Genomic DNA, 20,460 nt, shown 5'->3' with positions numbered 1-20,460 from the left:
CAGTATGTCAAGTTCTGGGGCAGCGGTCATTCAAATAACCTCCACCTCAGCTCCATTTGGTGCACGTTCAGTGGATACAAACTTATTTTCACTACTGTCAACCCAAGCCAAACATAATCACAGCTAAATCTGCTATTACTCGCTCTCAAAGGCATTCAAAAGTCAGATATTAAGGATTAATGCTCTCCAACTCTTAAAAATGACTTGACCTGTGCTTCAGAAGATTTTTTCGTAGCAAGAGATGTGACTGTAAGGGAATCGGAGGGATTTCTTAATCCGGACACATGCACGCTGGCTGCTTGGCTCACCACATTAAGCCAGACATTTATTCTAATGACGCCATCATTGTTAGCCCCCTCAACCCCATCCTTCCGCCAGCTACTCCCCAACCCTTTGGGAATTGCATCCTTTAGAATATCCTGTTTGGTACTACTCAGCCTCCTCTGAGGATACTTTGCTTTGGGAAGGCAACCAAGTCTGGTGAGAAAGGAGGCTAAATCAAGCTAGAATATACTACACCTAGGGTGAAGCACAAGTTATGACTATATAAGGAATGAGGTCAATCTTCTGGTATTGTATATAATTTTGTTCTGAAAGCCATTCCTAAAGGGAAGTGGCAAAAATGTCAACCTTTTGAATCAGTACATCAGAAAACATGTACTTCCCAAGGCCAACATAAATCCTGGTAGGTTTTATTTTTGTTTTTAAATCTCTTTTATTACTCTTTGTTGCTAGAATTATCTGCTACTCATCTTCTGGATGGTAGCTACATTTAATAGGTTTGGGTATTCCTTAGCACATTTAAAAGCTTTTCTGATTTTACACAGAAGAATGATGGTTCAAGTTTTTTTTCTTACCTGCTCACTTATAACAGGGGTGCTGTGAAAGGTCAAAGGCCACCAGTTGCCCAGTGGGTTTGGCATAAGCCAGTTGAGAGAAGCAGGAAGCCACCATGAACAGTTCTGAGCGGGGGCGGATTTGCTTGTCTGGGTCCCGTTCTACAGGTTCCGAGTGAGAGGGTGGCCTCCCACCCCCACCCCACTTTTAAGATGAAGCAATTAAGCAATTTTGTAGCCTAAGAAGGTGAAGACAACATGGATAAAGGAGAAGAAGCTTTCATCTCCTCTCCTGTTGGTATGGAGCATCACTTGCCCCTCTAGGGGCTTGTCTGGATCAAACCATATGAGAAGTGGAGGATGGCAAGAACAGCTCAGAGTAACCCTCCCGCACACATCTTAAATCAGGTGAGCTGGAGAGATCACTGCCCTGCAGCTCTGCCTCATGCTCCAGCCCCTGGTGTCCCCCAGGGGAGCTCAAAAATGGGTGACAACTGTTAGGACACAGGAGCTTTAGTTAACACATGGTTCAACCCTCTCCTGGGGAACCAAAGCCTAGAGGTTACCTGTTAAGGTTACAAACTAGTCAGTAGTAGGGCCCGGATGAGGGTTCTTTTCACTAGCCACCACCACATACAGAGGAAGTCTTGGCCAACTGCCAAAAATGAATGACGGGAGAAAATGATTTTAGACGCAGCCTGTGAGTGGATCAGCGAAGGAGCCCTGTGGCTCAAGATTGCCTTGCAAATGGCAGCTGTGAACCTCCCAGTAAAGACCTCAGAGGGAGAAGAAAAGGGAAAGAGGAGTACAGATAAATTTATTAGTTAAATACTGATTTTACAGCCATTTCACCTTAAGACAATGTTAACAGGTTTGTGGGTTAGGGAAGGTACATGAGGGCGGCCTTCATGGAAGAAAGCAATGTAAATGATTAAAACAGAATCTTGGTTTAAAGATATTCTCTGCTACAGTCAGTAGGATTGTAGTGGGGTGAGGCAGGCTGGGTGTTTGGGAGAAGGACGAGGTAAGGCCACGTCAGCTACAGCTCTGTTGACAACGAGGACACGGAAGGGGAGTCTTTGTGACCCCAGGGTCACAGGCAGAAACAGCAACGTGGAGAGGAGGAGAAGGCCAATTCTAGAACAGCACAGAGCTGGAGAGCCCTCAAGGCCCACCCTCAGTGTCTTCTCTAATTGGCTGTCATCTTTCTTTCCGTGAGTTTTGTTTTGTTGTGTTTGTTTCCTTTGAATTTATGTTGCAAAATCCCTAGCTTTTTGCCTGCTGGACAAAAGATTTCTGCTGGAGAAAGGACGCAGGTGCAGGCTCTATGCGCCCCTTGGACGGACTTGGCCTGCTGTCTGACCAAGAGGCACATCTCCACAGAACAACATCAGCATCAGCAGGAGCCAAGTGCAAGCAAGCAGAATCCATGGAAAACCCCCTGCCACCCCATAGTGCTGGCCCCAGCCCTGTGGCCAGTGTCCACCAGACAGCCTCTCCAGAAGGATCTCAAGTCTTAGATGCATGTTTGTCAAACTTGCTTTAGCAGCAGAACCTTTTTTGTTCTTGTTCAGAACCCCCTGTGTGTGATGGGGTAGACGAAGGATCTTGGGGGGCTGCTGTTTGGCTAAACTGCTGAACTCCTGTTTTGCTGAGGGAGAAATATGTTCAAGCTGAAGGCAGAGCTGAATCACTCAGAGCAGTGGAAGGGATTTTTATTTTCAGAGGCCTTGGGGGTGCAGAGAAGGAGCCAAAGGATGAGGCCGTTAGCCGAGGAAAGGAACTTGAGGGGAGGTGAAGTTGCCAAGGTGCCATTTTGTTGAAGTCATAACATGTGGTGGGTGAAGTGGCCCTCTCCTCCATTTTCCCATGAAGCATTCAGTAACATCGGCGCTACACCCAGTGTTTTTGGAGTCAAGATTCAGGATTGAGGGATGCAGGGGTGTGCCAAGCCTGAAGGGGAGTGTTGGCCAAGGGCAGGAGCTGCCCGTGAAGGGGCCTGTCGCATCCAAATGCTCCTCAAACAGATGCCCTGGTTCAGGCTGGAGCAGGGGTCCCAGCGCCCTGCCCCCTCCACTCGCCCTCAGCTCCCTGGTGCTGGGAACACCATGGAAAAGCCACCACCTTGGCCACAGTGGTGGAAAGGTAGGGGAGAAGGACATCTCATCTCTTGTCGGGGGCAGGGCAGGACAGGACAGAAAACAAGAAAGAAATCTCTAACTCCACGGAAGGGAATTAAGTGTGCTCGTAGTGAAGGGTGGGCTCTTCCCAATCAGAGTCTGGGCTCTTTCAGTTCCCCACCTTGGAAAGGTATCCGATAAAATCCAACACCCACCTCCCCTAACCAAATCGTCGACTTCAAGTTTCTTCCCAGTTGTTCTTCTGGAGTCATTCCCAGACAGAGCAGGCTGGCCCCGGGGAGCCCCGAGCCTCCTCTCTGCTGTCCTCCAAGTCCCAAGTCTGTGCAGGAATCTGAGGAGGGAAGGAGGTGACATTACGCAGTGATTATGTCCCCGTGACTGTCAGCCAAGGCCAGGCTGTTCCAAGGGTCCTGCTTGGAGCTGGCCTGCGGTGACTGGCTGACAGAAGACGCGTAGCCTTGTGGGGAGAGCTTCAGGGCTGAGAGGACCGGGTGGATGGAGGGCCCGTGGCCAGACATCGCACTGACCGAGAACGTCTGAAAGCAAAAAGCGCAAGATGAGGTCAATGGAATCACTCCTGAGGGCTCTGGGGGGGAGGTGTGGGCTGCAGAGGGGAGCCCCAAAACGCAGATGTCCCCAGGCTGGCTCCCACCCCTAGGAAAGGGATGAGAGGAGAGGGCCAAAGGACAAGGGCAAGACAAGGGACCAAGCGGCACTTCTCTCTGTTTTTCCTAACGCCTGTGCTATGGGATGCAGAAGGTCTGCGTGATTCATCAGCTGCTTCTGGGCACTGTGACCCAGTAGGTTTGTGAATATTCTGGTTTCTCACAAAGCTCTGATAGTTACGTGAGACATTTTCTACAATCTTATCACCATCAGATCTCCACTTTCAAACAGAAGCCATCCTCCACACCCAGAAGGGGCTCCTGGCTCTCCTGGTTCTGGGGGACCAGCTTCTCTTCACCCTGACAGTAAAAAGCTTGTTAGGACACAGCCTCCCTCAAGTATAGGTGGAGACGAGATCAGAGTTAATGGGAGACGGTGGCCAAACTTGGGAGCATCCTGATCCCAAACGAGGGGAACCGCAGTGGGAAGGCGGTGGAGGAGCAGGGATGCCATCACATGCAAGAGGGAAATGAGGGCGCTGCTGGCCCATCTTCTGGACACACGTAAGAAGCTGGACCTGTAGCTGACAGTCATTAAAACGGCATCCTGCCTGGGACCTCCTCACCAACCCCAACCCACCCGCCCTGCCCTCTGCAGTTTGCCCAAACCAGAAGGGTCCTCCTCCTCCCCTTCCTCCTGTTAAAATCTACCCATCCTCCAAGGCCAAGGTCAAACCATCCCTCACTTAGGAGACAGACTAGCCTACAAAGCACCCCCTCGCCTCCTACAGCCCCCTACAGTTGTACCACCCTCCCCTAACACATGCAGTCTGATTCAGGTTGTAGTTGTATGTCATACTGTGTGCCAGTCCCAGAGTCCCCTCTCCTTGTCTCCAAAGGTCCTGGCATAGAGGAGCTGCTAAACATTTGTGTATCACAACTGTGTGTCCAAATCTTGGTAGCTTGATCAGATGTGCTGAAATACATCCTCATGCAGACAGCCCCTAGCCCGGGCGGGGTTCTGAGGACACCAAGCAGCTCCCACTGGCCAGCTGCTGGGGCCTGGATGAAGCTCGTGCTCCAGTGCTGACCTGGCCACCTGGTCCTCTGGAGGCTACTTCCCCTCGAGCAGTGCTGCCTTCCCAGCCAGGGGCGTACCTGGGACATGGAGCTGCTGTGCCCATAGTGGGACGACAGCCCGGGCTCTGTCTTGATGGGGCGCATCTCTTCACTGCTGCTGGTGGCCGCGTTGCTGGAGTTGCTGGAAGCGCTGCTGGTGGGAGGAAGGCTCTCACTGCCCGAGGGACCTGGAACAAGGCAGAGTCAGGACACCCAGACCAGAGGCAGGGACAAACGGATGGCGGTCCTTTGAGACAGCCAGGGTAGGTCCGCACTAATGGCTTTTTACATTTGCTGGAGAGAGAAGCAGAGGTCCTTCATCACTGCAGGGCAATGGTTCTCAAAATGGGGCAGAAGGATTGGAATTTCAAGGGAATTTTTTCAAATGACGGGCTCACCACCCCTTATCCCAAACCCTGGAGGCCACGTGTGTTTCAGGAGGCCACATGTGTTTTGGATTTTAAAAGGGCAAACACTATAGATTATAGAATATCTCCAGTGGGCTCTGGGAAAACACCCCATAATTAAATACATTAATAGCTCCACAGCAAAACATGTGAATATTCACACATGGGATAACAGCCTGTGTTGGTTTAGATTAGGTTTTGCTGCCAAATCTAGCTCCCTGGATTTGGAATTTCCGATAGGGGATCGTACACCTGCCCCAAATGCCAGCTCTCCCCGTGACTGCAGCAGGTAAGGAGATGAGGTATCCAGGGGAATGTGCTGTACTGATATACAGTGTCAGTGGTCACACAGCAAGAAAGGCTGAGGACCACTGCTGTGAGACACTGAAAATTCTAAGAAGACAGGACTGCCAGAAGGGGTAAGCCATTGTTGAATCTGGAAAAGGAGAACTTTGGTCATGTTCTTGGTAGTTCTCAGAAAGGGGAAATTTATCTGACTTTGTCATGCCTTTGATTAGAAGATAAACTTTCCATCAGATCAGCCAATTTATTTTCTCTGTGACCACAGCATTTCCCAGTGAAATCTTTGATTTGATAGCAGTACTGAGGAGTATGCACTCTTGATAGGGGACATAAGCAGTCCTCATTCTTAATCTAGAAATTGAGAAGGCAGAGTGGTATACTGAACAGAGTATGGACCCTGAAGTGTAAAAACCTGGGTTTTAATTCTAGATCTACCCATTCACAGCTGTACGGCTCTGGTTAAGTCACTGCCCTCTCTAAGCCTCAGTTTGCTCATTAGTAAAATGGGGATAATAAATGGGGTCTTATGGGTGTCTTTGAGGATCAGTGAGATAGTATTTGTAAAGGAGCTTTCTAAAGTACAAAGTACAATATTTTGTTAGTAATACGTTGGCTTGCAAATCAATCTGTGTGAACATGACTCATGGACCCTGTCCTCCTAGACCTCAGTTAGCCCAAAGAGAATAGAAAGGAATTGAGTTCTTAAGTGGCTGCAGCACCTACGATGGAGGGACAGCATAATGTTCCTTTTTCCTTCAGGTCCTTGACCGGTCCAGCTGGCCCACTGCAGCCTTTACAACTGGCAATAATTAGGCCACAACTTGAGTTGAGCCTGCTTCAAAAGCTCCCAATATGTTCCATGCGATGTTGCTTTTTTACTGGGTTATTCATTCTGTCGTGAAAAGCTAGGGATGGAAGATGCTATCATTACCCTTCGGCAGCCTGGGCTGGCCCACCTCACTAACACATGATCTTCACACACTCCGAGGGCTACTGAGTTATTCCTATAATTACACACAGATCTTTTCTCACCTGCTGGTGTCTTAGATTTATTAAGGTTCTTGGGCTTCCGTTTTCTGGTCTGAATCCCCTCTTTCCGCATCGCAAGAGGCCTGGGGACCTAGAGGGTCACAAGTCAATATATATGGTTTTCCATTTGTATATGATCTGATACAGTATTCAAACACACAGTGTGAGAAGGCAACATCTAAGCAATTCCTCTATGAACCTTGGGGCTGAGACTAAGTGAATCAGCCCCTGGAACTCCTGCTAAGACAGAAATCGATTCTAGTCAAAAAAATGATTGAGCACCTATATTAAATGCTGGGTATTATACTAGACCCTGGAGAAACAGAGGCTTAAAGACACAGTGCCTTCCCTCCAGACTTTCACAGTTTATTGGGAAAGACAGACCAATAGAGAACAACCAGACTCATAGGTGAAGCGGGAGAACAGAGAAGAAACACTGTTCTGTCCTGCATTGGGAAGAGGGGAAGTGGCCCATGAGCACAACCAAGAAGACTTCGCTGGGGAGGTGATGCCTGAGTCGTGGGACGTTGTCGAGCAGACATGGGGCAGGCATTTCAGGCAGCAAGAACAGTACGTGCCAAGGCCTTTAATTTATCAGCCACACCAGGACACTGTGAAAGTAAAAAGGGGTGCCACTAATAATTATGCCAAGAAAACAGGCATAAACTGGGACAGTCTCAGAGAGTCAAGATATAAAGTCGCTCCACTTAGAGCAGCTCTGCACTGCACTGAGTCTGGCTACAGCAAACGGTGGTGTTTCTGTGGGTGGTGGGGAGCAGCAAGAGAGTATGCTGGAGAGATTGCCCTGCGGGCAGGCCCTGAGATAACTGTCCGTGGACAATACTTTTATCACATCTGACTTACAAGTGGGTGATTGTCAAGCGTCATGCTCTTAAGCCGTTCACAGATGCCTAATAAGTGTCTGGGGAGTAGGCCTACAGGGTCCTCTTTCTCCTGTTTTTAAATGTTGTGCCTTCCCCACATCTGGTTTCTTTTAGGCCTGGCCAACCAAATCTTTTAGCCCTGGTCTGTGCTTGTTTCCCATATGGGACTAATAAAGGCCACACCTGCAAAGACTGAAAGAAAAGCAATTACCACTTCAGAGACGTGAACATGGAATTGTTAAGAGAGAAGCATACGTGAACCTGAACTTGCCTTCCAGTCACCCGAGAGTCAGATGAGACAGCATTCCCACCTTTAGTGGAAAGTGTCCTCTCCTCCTCCCACCGCCTCCCTCCCCTACCTCACATCGGGCCCTCTTGAAGCCCATCTTGACTTCAGAAGAATCTTTCCGTCCTGTTTACCCCCATCCACCTCAGTACTTTTTAAAAAAAATTGTGGTAAAATACACATAATGTAAAATTTACCATCCTAACCATTTTTAAGTGCACAGTTCAGTAATGTTAAGTACATTCACACTGTTGTGCAACTATCACCACCATCCATCTCTAGAATACTTTTCACCTTGCAAAACTGAAACTCTGTCCCCATTAAACACTAATCCCCATTCTCTCCTTCCCCCAGCCCCTGGCAACCACTATTCTACTTTCTGTCTCTATGAATTTGACTACTTTAGGTCCCTCATATAAGTGGAATCATATAGTATTTGTCCTTTTGTGACCGGCAACTTTCACTTAGCATAATGTCTTCAAGGTTCATCCATGTTGCAGCATGTGTCAGAATTTCCTTACTTTTACAGGTTGAGTAATATTCCATTGTATGGATATACCACATTTTGCTTATGCATCCATCCAGCAATGGACATTTGGGCTGCTTCCACCTTTTGGTTATTGTGAATCATGCTGCTATGAACATGGATATGCAAATATCTGTTCAAGACCCTGCTTTCAATTCTCTTTGGATATATACCCAGAAGTAGGATTGCTGAACCATATAATAATTCTATTTTTAATTTTTTGAGGACACAATCTTTTTAATAGCTGCATAACATTCGTCTATTGGTTTCTTTCACTATTCCCCTACTGAAGAACAACAATTTCTTTAACCATTTTCCTCATGAAGGTTTTTTTCTCCGTTTTCACTATTACAGTGATTCATCAAACATCCTTGTATACACTTCTTGCAGAAAGAAGTGTATTTTCTTATGAATGTTCTTAACTATATTTTTAGCCATTTTTCTTGTTCATTATAACAAGAAAACATGAAAAGATGCATGAGATTAATAACAACCCCTCCCAACCCAGTACCATCAATCCTGTCCCCATGAGGCAATTGCAATAACAGCCTGTTATGTTTCTTACATTTTTTAAAATTCTCAAATATGTGTGTACATATACATATCTATACATGTATCTACATGTGTATTCATCCATCCATCTGTCCATCTATCCATCTATATCTGTGTGTGTGTGTAATGCACCCTCACCCCCATGGTATGGGGTCATACTATGTATATTACTTTGCAATGTGATTTTTCATTACTCCAGGTCAAGATACAGGGCTCTAACTTATTATTTTTCAATTTATGCAATAGTCTACATTATAGGATGTGCCATAATTTATTCAGAAATTCCTGTATGAGGCTTTAAGATAGTTTCTAATTTTTGCCACTAAAAACACTGCAGCAATAAAGTTTAAATCATTATATACTGATTCTTTTATTATTTTATAGGCTAGTTTCCCAAAAGTAGAGCTACTAAATCAAAAGATATGTGTGTTTTTAACCTTAATAAGTACTGCTAGGTTAATTTCCTGCAGTAATTCACATACAAATCAACAATATATGAGAGTATCTATTTCCCCAAATCCATACTAGCACTACATATTATCACACATTTTAATTTTTGCCAAACATATGGGCAAAACAGGGAATCTCAAGGTTGTTTTAATTTACATTTCTCTGGTTTTTAGTGAGGTCCAGCATCTCGGCACATGTTCAATGGCTATCTGGGCTTCTTCTGTGAGTAGTCTGTTCATATCTTTTGCCGGTTTTGGGAAATAAGGGGAAGACTGTCATTTTCTTCTTATTCTATAGGATCTCCTTGTTTTTGTTTGCTTGTTTTGTTTTAGTTTAACTTATATTTGAATAAGTAAGACATGCACATGGACCATCTAAAAGGTACAAAGGGGGTACACAGTGAGAAAAGTATCCCTCCACCTCCCCTACTCCTTTCCCTAGAGGTAACCCATGCCACCCATTTCTTATGTATCCTTCCAGAGGTGCTCTATGTATATAGTATAAGCAACTACATATAAATTATGTTCTCCCTCTTTGTTTATAAAAAGGGCACCATAGTCTGTACAATGTTCTGCACCAACATTTTTTTTTCTTTTTTTTTAGCACTATGTAATGGAGATTGTTCCAAATTAGAACATAAAGAGCTTTGTAGAAGCTCTCTGTATTCTTGAAATATTAACCCTTTTTCTGATATATGTATGTGTATTAGTTTTTCCTTTCCTTAGGTATCTTTTTCATATACTAATATTAAATGTATAACATATACTAATACTAATATTAAATATTGTACAACCAAATATCTCTAACTTTTCTTTTATGGCTTAAGAGTTTTGAAAACTTGCTTAAGAAGTGCTCCTCCCATCCCCAAGGTTGTATAAATACTCTCTTCTACATTTTTTTCTAGTATTTTTATTGTCCCTATTTAAAGATGTTTTACATTTCATATCTTTAATTCACCTAAGTTTACTTTTTAATTTTTATTTTTGTGAGGAAGATTGGCCCTGAGTTAACATCCATTGCCAACCTTCCTCTTTTTGCCTGAGGAAGATGGTCCCTGAGCTAACATCTGTGCCAATCTTCCTCTACCTTGTATAGGGGATGCCACCACAGCACGGCTTGATGAGCAGTGCACAGGTCAGCACCCGGGATCCGAACCTGCGAACCCTGGGTAGCTGAAGCAGAATGCGTGACCCCAACCACTACACCACCAGGCTGGCCCCTCACCCAAGTTTATTTTTGTTTTTGCTAGGAGTTGTTTTCCAGATTATGTCAATACAATTATTCTTAAACAAACTATCCTTTATCCATCGAATTGTTACTTTTGTTATATATCATACTACTATAGATACAGACTATTTCTGAGTCTCCCTATCTGTAAAGTAGAAATTAGACTTATACAATGTTAAAGATGGAAGTGAGCACCAATGTCTCTGCCATGGTCTGAATGTTTGTGTCCCCCCCAAATTCATATGTTCAGAAACCTAGCCCCACAAGGTGATGGTATTAGGAGGTGGGGCCTTTGGGAGGTGATTGGGTCATGAGGACACAGCCCTCATGATTGGGATTAACGTTCCTATAATAGCTGACAGAGCTCCCTTGCCCCTTCTTCCACGTGAGGATACGAGAAGTCTGCAGTCCAGAAGAGAGCCCTCACTCGACCACGCTGGCACCCTTATCTCAGACTTCTAGCCCCTAGAACTGTGGAAATAAAGTCTGTTGTTTATAAGGCACCCGGTCTGTGGTATTCTGTTACAGCAGCCCAAACGGACTAATACAGTCTTTAAGGTTCCTTCCAAATCTAAGTATGTATGTTTGTTAGGGAGGAAAACATTGGGCTGGCCCCCTGGCCTAGTGGTTAAGTTCAGTACACTCAGCTTTGGCGGCCCAGGTTTGGTTCCTGGGCATGGACCTACACCACTCATCAAGCCATGCTGTGGTGGCAACCCACATACAAAATAGAGAAAGACTGGCACAGATTTTAGCTCCGGGCGAATCTTCCTCAGCAAAAAAAAATAATAAGAATAATAATAAAATAAAGAAGAAGAAGGAAAACATGAATTATAGTCTGAAGGAGGAAGACAAGTGACAACCAAGTAATGAGAATGAAAGAGCATGGATGCTGGTCAAGATGGTTGCCCGGCCTGGGGTGGTGGGACTACTTACGCCATGGAGCTTCATGTAGAGGCCGCAGGCATTGCACACGGGCTCACCCTCGGCGTTGCGGCGCCACAGCGTGGTGGTGGTGGTCTGGCAGTTGGCACAAGAGAGGCCCACTCGGCGAGAGGCGGACTGCAACAAGGAGACAAAGCCTTCAAATCCAAGTAAAAGGCAGGTGCTGCTGCTGCTCCTTCACAGGGAGTGCGCGGGGCCAGGCCCTCTCTGGATGGGTGGCAGGAGGAGGCCACAACAGCCCTGTGTGAGAGTCTCAGAGCAGCCACAGCCAGATTCCCCCTTTACCTAAGCCACTCTGGGGGTGTGAATGAGAACAAGAACTTCTACTCCAGGAGAACAAGAGTGAATTCTGGTCCTAACTGTGGCATTATTAGCCATTTGATGTCAGACGAAAAGCCCAGTAAGCACTGGGCACTCTAGGCAGAAAAACTTCTCTGACAAGAATTAATGTGGGTGTCAGGTGCCAGGCATGGGTAGTGGGTGAGGAATTATTTTCTCTAAGCGTCATCAAAGACTGGACGGGGCTTGGTACCTCAAGAAAGGGAAGCCTCAGGGTTTATCCCCTTTGTTCCTCCCTCCCTAATAAACATGAAAGCTAGTTCATTTTGGTCAAAATCAAATTATACTAGAAAAGACCACGGAACCAAGAGCCAAAAACTGAGCTCCAAGCTCTTCCTCAGCCACAGGGCCCACCACTGCTTAATCTCCCTGAGTTTCAGGTTTTATCAGCTGAAAACAGGGTAAGTAACAATATATAACAAAGGAAGAGTTAACCTTCCTCAGGGGGCTGATGTGAACACAGGAGACGTACAAGACGATGCTGGATGGGGACGCAAGAAGTCTGGACTGTGGTCCCGGGGGAGACTCGGTATCTATTTGACTTTGGGCAAAGGCCATTAGCTTTTCTAAGCCTCACTCTTCACTTCTGCATCATTAAGGGGTTGACCTAGATGGTCTGGAACATCCCTGTAGCTCAAGCTAACCCTAAAGGTGTGAGAAATTACTATGTTGCCCGCCCCACCCACCCACCCCCTCAACCCGCACCTTCTTTTAAAGATGACTTGAAGTTCAAAATTCAAAACCAGGGAATGTCCCACCCAGGTGGCAGCCCTGAAGCCAGGTGCCCTGGCCCCAGGCTGCTGGGCTCGGGCAGTCCAGGAACGTGCTTACCAGCCGGCGCTGGGGCTTGATGAGGGGCCGGTTGATCCCATTCATCTTGTGGTAGAGGCCGCAGGCATTGCACAGGTAGTGCCCTGTCCCGTCCCGCCTCCAGAGTGGGGTGGACATGGCCCCACAGTTGACACATTCTCTGCCTTCTGAGAAGTCATCAAACATATCTACTGGGCGAGAAAGAATACAGAGCATTAATTCTTTGTTTATGCTGAGAAATCTTACACAGAGAATCTAGAGACCAAAGAAATAATGCCCTTTCCTTGCAAGGAGTGAAAGATGGATCACCTTGGGCTGCCTCGCTCTCCCTCACTCTGACCTCAACCCCTGGGAGTCAGCTCAGAGGACTGTCCTGGGAAATGGACGTTTCTATTTCCGGGCATCCCAGACACAGCAGGGCTCTCCCCGGTCATGAGAAAAGGAAGGGTCGGCAGCGGCCACCAGCAGCCTGGATTTTAGCCCTTATCTCTCCTTCAGAGCCGGCAGCCCTGAGGTTCTCACCTAACACTGAGTTCCACTCAGACCTTCTTTCTCTCTTTTTCCCCTTTCAAAATTGAGATTCGTTTTCCCTTTGAATAAAAATATAATAAATATTTACTTTGGGAAAATTAGAAAACACCAAAATGTGTAAAGAAAATATAAATCATATGTAATCCTATAACTCAAACATTTTGTTCTATTATATCCTTAACAAGACTTTATACTATATTGACATATATGTATTTTTTTGAGCATTAATTTTTTTAACTTTTCTTTTTTTTGTTATTGTGAAATTTTTGTTGTAATTATTGTTTATCAGTCATGATATAAGTGCATCCCTCCACCCCTTGTGCCCAGCCCCTACCCCCCGAGCCCCTGGTAACCACCAAACAGTTCTATCTGTCCGTGTGTTGGTTTATCTTCCACATATGAGTGAAATCATGCACTGTCTTTCTGGCTTATTTCACTTAACATAATACCCTCCAGGTCCATCCATGTTGTTGCAAATGGGACGATTTTGTATATTTTTATGGCTGAGTAATATTCCATGGTATATGTATACCACATCTTGTTTATCCAATCATCAGTTGAGGGACACTTGGGTTGCTTCCATGTCTTGGCTATAGTGAACAATGCTGTGATGAACACAGGGGTGCATAAGCCTCTTTGGATTGTTGATTTCAGGTTCATTGGGTAGATACCCAGTAGTGGGATAGCTGGATCATAAGGTATTTCTATTTTTAATTTTTTGAGGAATCTCCATACTGTTTTCCATAGAGGCTGCACCAGTTTGCATTCCCACCAGCAGTGGATTAGGGTTCCCATTTCTCCACAGCCTCTCCAGCATTTGTTGCTTTTTGTCTTGGTGATTATAGCCATTCTAACTATATTAACATATATTTTTGCCTAGTTGAGGTCAAGCTATAGAATTGAGCCTGTTTTTTCACTTAATACCAAAGCATTTTCCCACATTAAAAATTCTTCATTAACTCATTTTTAGCTCAGTGCAGTATCCCATCATATAAATGTGCCATCCTTTAACCATTATCATTGAACTTTTACTTAATCATTACTCAGTTTCTGATTTTTGTTTTGTAAATACTGCTCATTTTATACACAAATCTCAGCATTTCTGGTTATTCCTTAGGATACGCCCCTAGAAGTAGAATTATTGAACCAAAGGGACTATATTTTTTGAAAGCTTTTGAAATTTTCAAAGTGCCCTGCAAAAAAGGCTGCAGTTCATTTTTATCATTTCAATATATCCGTATGATATGCTGTATCATAGTTTGACATTTTTTCTTGCTTATTGGTACATAAAATAAAGGTGCATATTATAAGCAATGGTGGCTTAGAGTTGCTCACACTTCCACAGGGAAGTTGCCATCATTTGTCTTTCTCCTGCACTCACTCACAACCCCTTTTGGGGTTTTGGGGGAGGGATCCCCCAAACCTTCATCTCCCACATCTATAGAATTTTACAGTTGACAGTTTCACTCATTTCCATTTCAGTTTCCCTGACAAAATAGGCTGGGCCAGTTTTCTCTTTCCCTGTGATCTATGTAAAGCCTGGCTCAGAACTTCCAGAAGTCTCTCTGACTCTGTGTACTCTGTTTCCTATTTTGAAAAATTTTTATAACTTTTCCAAATTTTCTGTCCCTAAATATAGCTACACGAGTGTCCAGATTGTTCTTGTCCTCCTACCAGAGGCAACAGTGGATTCTTCTGTAGTAAAGGGGGGAGATAACTGGAGAGGAGGGTTGTTAAGAGCTCTCCCTCCATCAGGACCCAGCCCTGGGGTTTAAGGTTGCACATTCTGCTAGGTCTGTGGCCCAGCTACCTGCTCTAAGGGAACGTGTATGATGGGGGGCCCTCCCCTCAACTCTGGGTACACAAACAGTCATTTGCACCTGCAAACAAGTAGCTGTGTGTCCACACCGAGTCAACAGTGTGCAGGTGTGAGGAGCTGTTTGCTCAGGCCAGGAGCTGAGCACACACCCGTCACAAGAGAAGCTATTTTTGCACCTGGGTCACACTAAGACAAGGTCACCTGCTTTCAGAGCCGCACATGAAATGGCGACTCCCATCCACAGTTTGCTTCCCCAAGCCAGGGGGAGGCCAGGAGTGAGCAACAACCTGCACGCCACCCTCAGCACCATCATCGCCACCTCCACCTCCACGACCCTGTGCGGCCTTGCCCCGGGGCGGGTCAGCTCCGCTCCCTCTGCCCAGGCCTTCCCATGAGGGAACTGGAAAGGCCAGCGGAGTTCACAAAAGGACCTTAGACCAAGGAGGGGCGTTCGCAACGTCATCATTTTGTTGGTTATTCACAGTAAACACTAGAGGGCACTACAGGTTCAAAATTGAACCAGGACACTGCATTCTCGGCTAAATCACGCTGGGAGGACTTATCAGATCATCTCTTCAGTCCAAACCCAGCGCAATCCTCGTATCCTAGATATTTGTTTTATTATGGAAAAATTTAAAAACACTCAAAAGTGGATGGAATATAAAAATGAACTCTTGTTTAATCATCATCCAGCTTCCAACAATTTGTGGAAGATCTCGTCTCATGTGTATCTCCACCCTCTTTCCCCTGTCCTGTATTATTGAATAAAATCGCAAACATTCTATCGTTTCATTCATAAATATTTCAGTATATAGCTCTCACAGATAAAGAGTTACACTCTTCTTTTAAAGATTAGCAAACCAGCTTCTTTGCTATGTTCTGATTTATCTAAAAAAGGAACCACAGGAAAAAGTCTGATAATCCATTCCACTTTTTTGGAGGAGAGATTCCCTTTTCTCTTCACATGTATTGCTTTATATGCAGGCACAGAGGCTACCCTAGCAATCCTAGGTCTCTGCTGGTGACTGACCATATGCTGCTTGAGAACCCAACGCAAAGGTTAGCCTTAGAAACTCCTTCTCACTTGCCTCACAGAATGGGTTACACACTCAAGTAACTATTTTACTGGCCAAGGAAAGGCGGTGGAGGTTGGCAAATATCTATTTGTCATCAATAAATATTTACCGAGCATCTGCTATTTAAGCACTCCAACAGATGTCACAGGAGCTAACAGAGTTACCCTCAGAATGCTAATGACCTAGTTGGGCAAAATGGGCCAGAATATCCGAAACGAGTAACAACACTACTCAATTCATTTTCAGAACATACCTTAACCAAGTTGGGGATCTGGGTGCCAGATACTTCTTGTCTAGGGTAGGAAGTGAGGAAGGCCGACCCAGATTGAAAGGTCAGCTGTTACAAAAGCAACTAAAGGAAGAAGCTGGATGCGATATCAAAGCCATGTTTCCCGAAGGCGCACCGTCAGACACACCATGTCTCCCCACAACCCACTACACCCCCAAATCTGCAGAGGTTTCCATATTTTCTACCAGAAAATCTTGCCATCCAACCTATTCAATGAAATGTCATATAACTTTAAATGATTATTACAAAGACAATGTAACAATAGAGGAAAATGCTTACCCTGCATGTTAAAGGGAAAATGCAACACACAAAATGCCATATACACTGTGATGGGAGCCAAACCCACCAGGAAGGAGCTTTTGTTAGGCTAGTTAAATTGTGTGGACTTTTCTTTTTTAAAAACATCATTCTGTAATGTCATAATTGCCTATTTTAAAAAATCTGATAAATGAGAACAAAAAGAAAAAAAATTTTGATCACCTTAAGCAGTTCCAGTCCAGTATGTGGGCAGGGACTATCTTACTCTCTTACATCTGATGCACATATATTTTTTCCCCCTTGGACTGAAGAAAGGAGAGAACGAAGTTCAAATGCTGCTGCTTAGCACCCACTCTGGGGGAAGTGGGAGGCGACAGGCTGTGAGCCCCAAAGCAGCATTAACATCTGGTGGCATGAACCTTGGTAACCACCACCTCTTATTCCTTCATTAGAAATGCACTGGGTGGAACTTCCCGAGGACAAGTGGGCATCGGCCTAAAGCCAGTTTCTAAGCCTGATTTCTAACTTGGAAGGGCAGGGCTATGGCCTTGACTTATGAAAGCCACCCCCCCACCTCCCCCCAGTGCTGGGCATCTTGGGAACTGGTGCAGCCTCTTAGAAGGCGGTGGGAATCTAGTCTCGGAAGTGGGTCAGCATTACCCTGCATTCAGAGGAAAGACTTGTAATAATAGTTGTAAAGTACTTCGCAAATAAGAGGAAAAACTCACAACAATAGCTGTAAAGTGCTTTGCAAACACCAAATGAGATAACAATGATGGATTATTGTGAGGATTGCAGCCATTGGGAGGGAGTGGGGAGGACCACGGACAAACCTTGGTGCTTGGTTATTTCGGGGGAGGGGATAGATAAAAGAGCTAGGAGATTTGGGAATCTGACCTTTTCTCAAACCACCAGGCAATGCTCAGAATTATAAATTGTATGTCACTCTCAGACTTGGCCAAGCTTGAGATGTGCAGGCGGGGAACGAACTGTCTGCAAGGTTGACAACGTATAGTTATGGAGTCTCAAAGCTGCTGCTCATGGGAAACGTTAATTAATGATTATTGTAGCAATCAAAAGCACAAAATGAATTGTGCCCTAACCCCAAGATTGGGGATCTAACTCCTTACTTCCATCCATGCCCCACTAAAAGAAAAAAAAATTTAAAGGATGAAACAAAATTGAGCCTGATTTCTTAGGCATCCAATTTAGTATGGATATTCTCAGGCATTAAGGTAGATTACGCCCATCCAAGTGCCTGAAAGAAAAATGTGGACCAGGAGCTTGAAGGATCCCACCCCTGACTTCCCCACAATGAAAGCCAGGACTCTGCCGACCTCTCCCCTGACCTGCTCCATCCATCTTGGGGAACCCACCCACAAGCAGGGGTGAGCAAGTCAGGGCTGGGAGAAGGAAAGGCGGAAGAGGGGGGCAAGTAGGAGGAAGAAGGGAGAGGAATCAGAGGCCAGGGTCATGGTTGGCAACGCTTGCCGGGCATTGCCCGAAAGCTGGATTTGTCTCCCGACCGCTGGAGAGAAAGCTCAGGCTGACGGCTGCTGCCCAGGGTGTGCCAGCCTGCTGGGCCGGTGCTGCAGAGCCTGGTTCTGCTCTGCTGCAGAGCTGCCCTGCAGGCCTTCCCTCTTTTGAGGGGCTCCCACTCGCTAGGGAAAGCTGGGTCTTGAGCCAGAGCCCATGCTGGAGAGCCCCTCCTCTCTTTCATCCTCAGATCTGAGTCTGTCTGGTTTCAAGCCCTCCACTGTTTCAGGGAGTGGGGGCACTGGAGCCCAAACATTTGCCATGTGTCTGCTGTATTCACCCCTGTAACAGTGCTGGACATAGAGATATATTAGACAAAAATGGGGCAAAATCCCTGCCCAAAGTTGTGGTCTAGCTGGGGATATACAACACAAAACATGTAATTATATTAAATGTGACAAACTGCAATGGTGCCTGGTCTGTACCACAAGCCCCCACCCCTCCATCCCCAGCTGCACATTTTCAGCTGTCCTAGATCACTCTGCAATCTACTGTTGGAGGGAAGACACAAAAACACAATAGAAATTACCCATGCCCAGGGCAGCTATTAGATGCTACAAAATAGAGGCCAGAGGGGATCCAAGGCCTGGGCAACGAGAGGGGAGACCTACCTACCCAGAGACCTCCGCCAGAGCCAAAGGGGCTTCAGAAACAAAGTCCCCAGCCCCACCCGTATGTCCCTTGCTGAACCCCAGCCCCGAGTCCCATCCAAAGTTCACCAGAAATCACGCATGGATTTCCCGACAGGCCCGGATCTGTCCCTGGGGCTGGCGCCTGAGTCTGGGGCACGAGGAGCAAACAAATCCTGAGGTTTTTCTGGCAGCCCCTGAGCCTTCGGTCTTCTGGGCTTTGTCAGGCTTGGCCTGTGACAGCGGGCTGCTGAAGGGAGGGCAGACACAGCGCAAGCAGCGCCCAGGCTGGCGGGGATCAGAGCACCTATTTTGGAAGCTCTGCAGCTGCTGAACAGAAGTGGTTCCTGCCAGGCTGGGCCAGAGCTGCCCTGCGGATTTGGGGGCTCTGCTTCTGAGCGCCAACGAACAAAATGCTGCAGTTCACACAGGTTACCCGTTACATTCTGACTGCGCTTCTGTGAGGTGCGTAGCACTTAGAATGTTACAAACAAGGAAATGAGAATAATCTGTATGAAACATTTAGCACACTACATTTCTTAATAGCCAGTAAATAATATGAGAGACCTTTAAACTTTTCTCCAGCTAAATATTGTAATCGTACTAGAAATAAATTTTCACTTTCACACACACACACGTGCGCGCGCGTGAAGAAAACACTGGCAGGGCCGGCCTGGTGGCACAATGGTTAAGTGCACATGCTCCGCTTCGGCGGCCTGGGGTTCACAGGTTCGGATCCCCGCCGTGTACCGACGCACGGCTTGTCAAGCCATGCTGTGGCGGCATCCCATATAAAGTAGAGGAAGATGGGCACGGATGTTAGCTCAGGGCCAATAATCTTCCTCAGCCAAAAAAAAAAAAAAAAGAGGAGGATTGGCATTGGATGTTAGCTCAGGGCTGATCTTCCTCACAAAAAAAAAAAAAAAAGAAAACACTGGTGTTCATCTAAGAGCCTGGCTTCAGGCTTCAGGTGAGAGTTAAAGAATGTGACCCAGGTTAAAAAAAAAAATCACAAAGAAGCAAGGGCATTCTGAAAGGAAGAAAAAAAAAAAGCACCAAAAACAAGAAGGAAGGGAGGTGGGGTGGGGGGGGAGAAAGAAGGAAGAGGTTGAAGAACAAATGATAGACTGGAGGAAAATATTTACAGCATGTTGCCAAGAGTTAACACCCCCTACTATGCCAAGAGAAATGATAAATTACAAAAAGAAAGATGAGACAAAGACTCTACTAGGCACCCAGTGCCTGTCATTGAAGGAACTGTGGAAGGAATCAAGCATCTGTCTTGTCCTTCCGTGGACCAAAGCTCCAAGCTCCCAAATATCCACTTCCATTCTGGTCTGATCTGTGTTCCCAGTAAGGGCAGAGCAGGAGGTTGGCCCAGGATGGCAGGCAACAGAGGAATGTTAACATGGTTCAGAAAAGTTAGGTCTTGCCCAGTAAATAGCAGAGCTGGGATTTGAGCCCAGACTGGCCAGTCTCTTAACTGTGGGCCCAGGGTCCACCAGCTCCTGCTTGCAGATAAATGACTTGACCATCCTGTTGGGGGCCCAATCCTTTCCCCAGTAGCAGACAGTGTCAACACGAACAGTTCAAAAACCAGTACGCGGGGGTGGGCCCAGTGGCATAGTGGTTAAGTTTGCACACACCCCCACTTTAGGGGCCTGGGGTTCCTGGGTTTGGATCCTGGCCACAGACCTACACACCGCTCATCAAGCCATGCTATGGTGGCATCCCCTATACAAAATGGAGGAAGATGGGCACAGATGTTAGCTCAGGGCCAATCTTCCTCAGGAAAAAAAAAAAAATCAGTACATGTAAGACAGTTGAGGATCATGATATGACACGTTAGCAGCAAGGACTATA

General features: G+C 46.1%; 1 protein-coding gene across 5 annotated transcripts in view; it reads right to left on the bottom strand.

The window, feature by feature from the left end:
• Window positions 1-1,634: 1,634 nt before the first annotated feature.
• Window positions 1,635-20,460, bottom strand: part of GATA4 (GATA binding protein 4) — a 79,595-nt gene continuing 60,769 nt past the window's right edge. For 3 of the 5 annotated variants that reach the window (XM_087437401.1, XM_087437400.1, XM_087437402.1), the window contains exons 3-7: window positions 12,481-12,650; window positions 11,302-11,427; window positions 6,444-6,531; window positions 4,741-4,889; window positions 3,215-3,513 (exon numbers count right to left, since the gene is read on the bottom strand). In XM_087437401.1, coding sequence (XP_087293527.1) covers window positions 3,331-3,513; window positions 4,741-4,889; window positions 6,444-6,531; window positions 11,302-11,427; window positions 12,481-12,650 — 716 coding nt within the window. In that variant the 3' untranslated portion in view covers window positions 3,215-3,330. Of the gene's footprint in view, window positions 3,514-4,740; window positions 4,890-6,443; window positions 6,532-11,301; window positions 11,428-12,480; window positions 12,651-20,460 lie in introns of all 5 variants that reach the window. The other 2 variants (XM_087437404.1, XM_087437403.1) reach the window with 2 other exon arrangements.

This window comes from Ceratotherium simum, chromosome 12 (assembly GCF_057802395.1).
Source record: "Ceratotherium simum simum isolate JZ-2026a chromosome 12, ASM5780239v1, whole genome shotgun sequence".
NCBI classification, from domain to species: domain Eukaryota; kingdom Metazoa; phylum Chordata; class Mammalia; order Perissodactyla; family Rhinocerotidae; genus Ceratotherium; species Ceratotherium simum.
The sequence above is the reverse complement of the archived record's forward strand: the minus strand, read 5'-3'. Positions and strand labels throughout refer to the sequence as shown.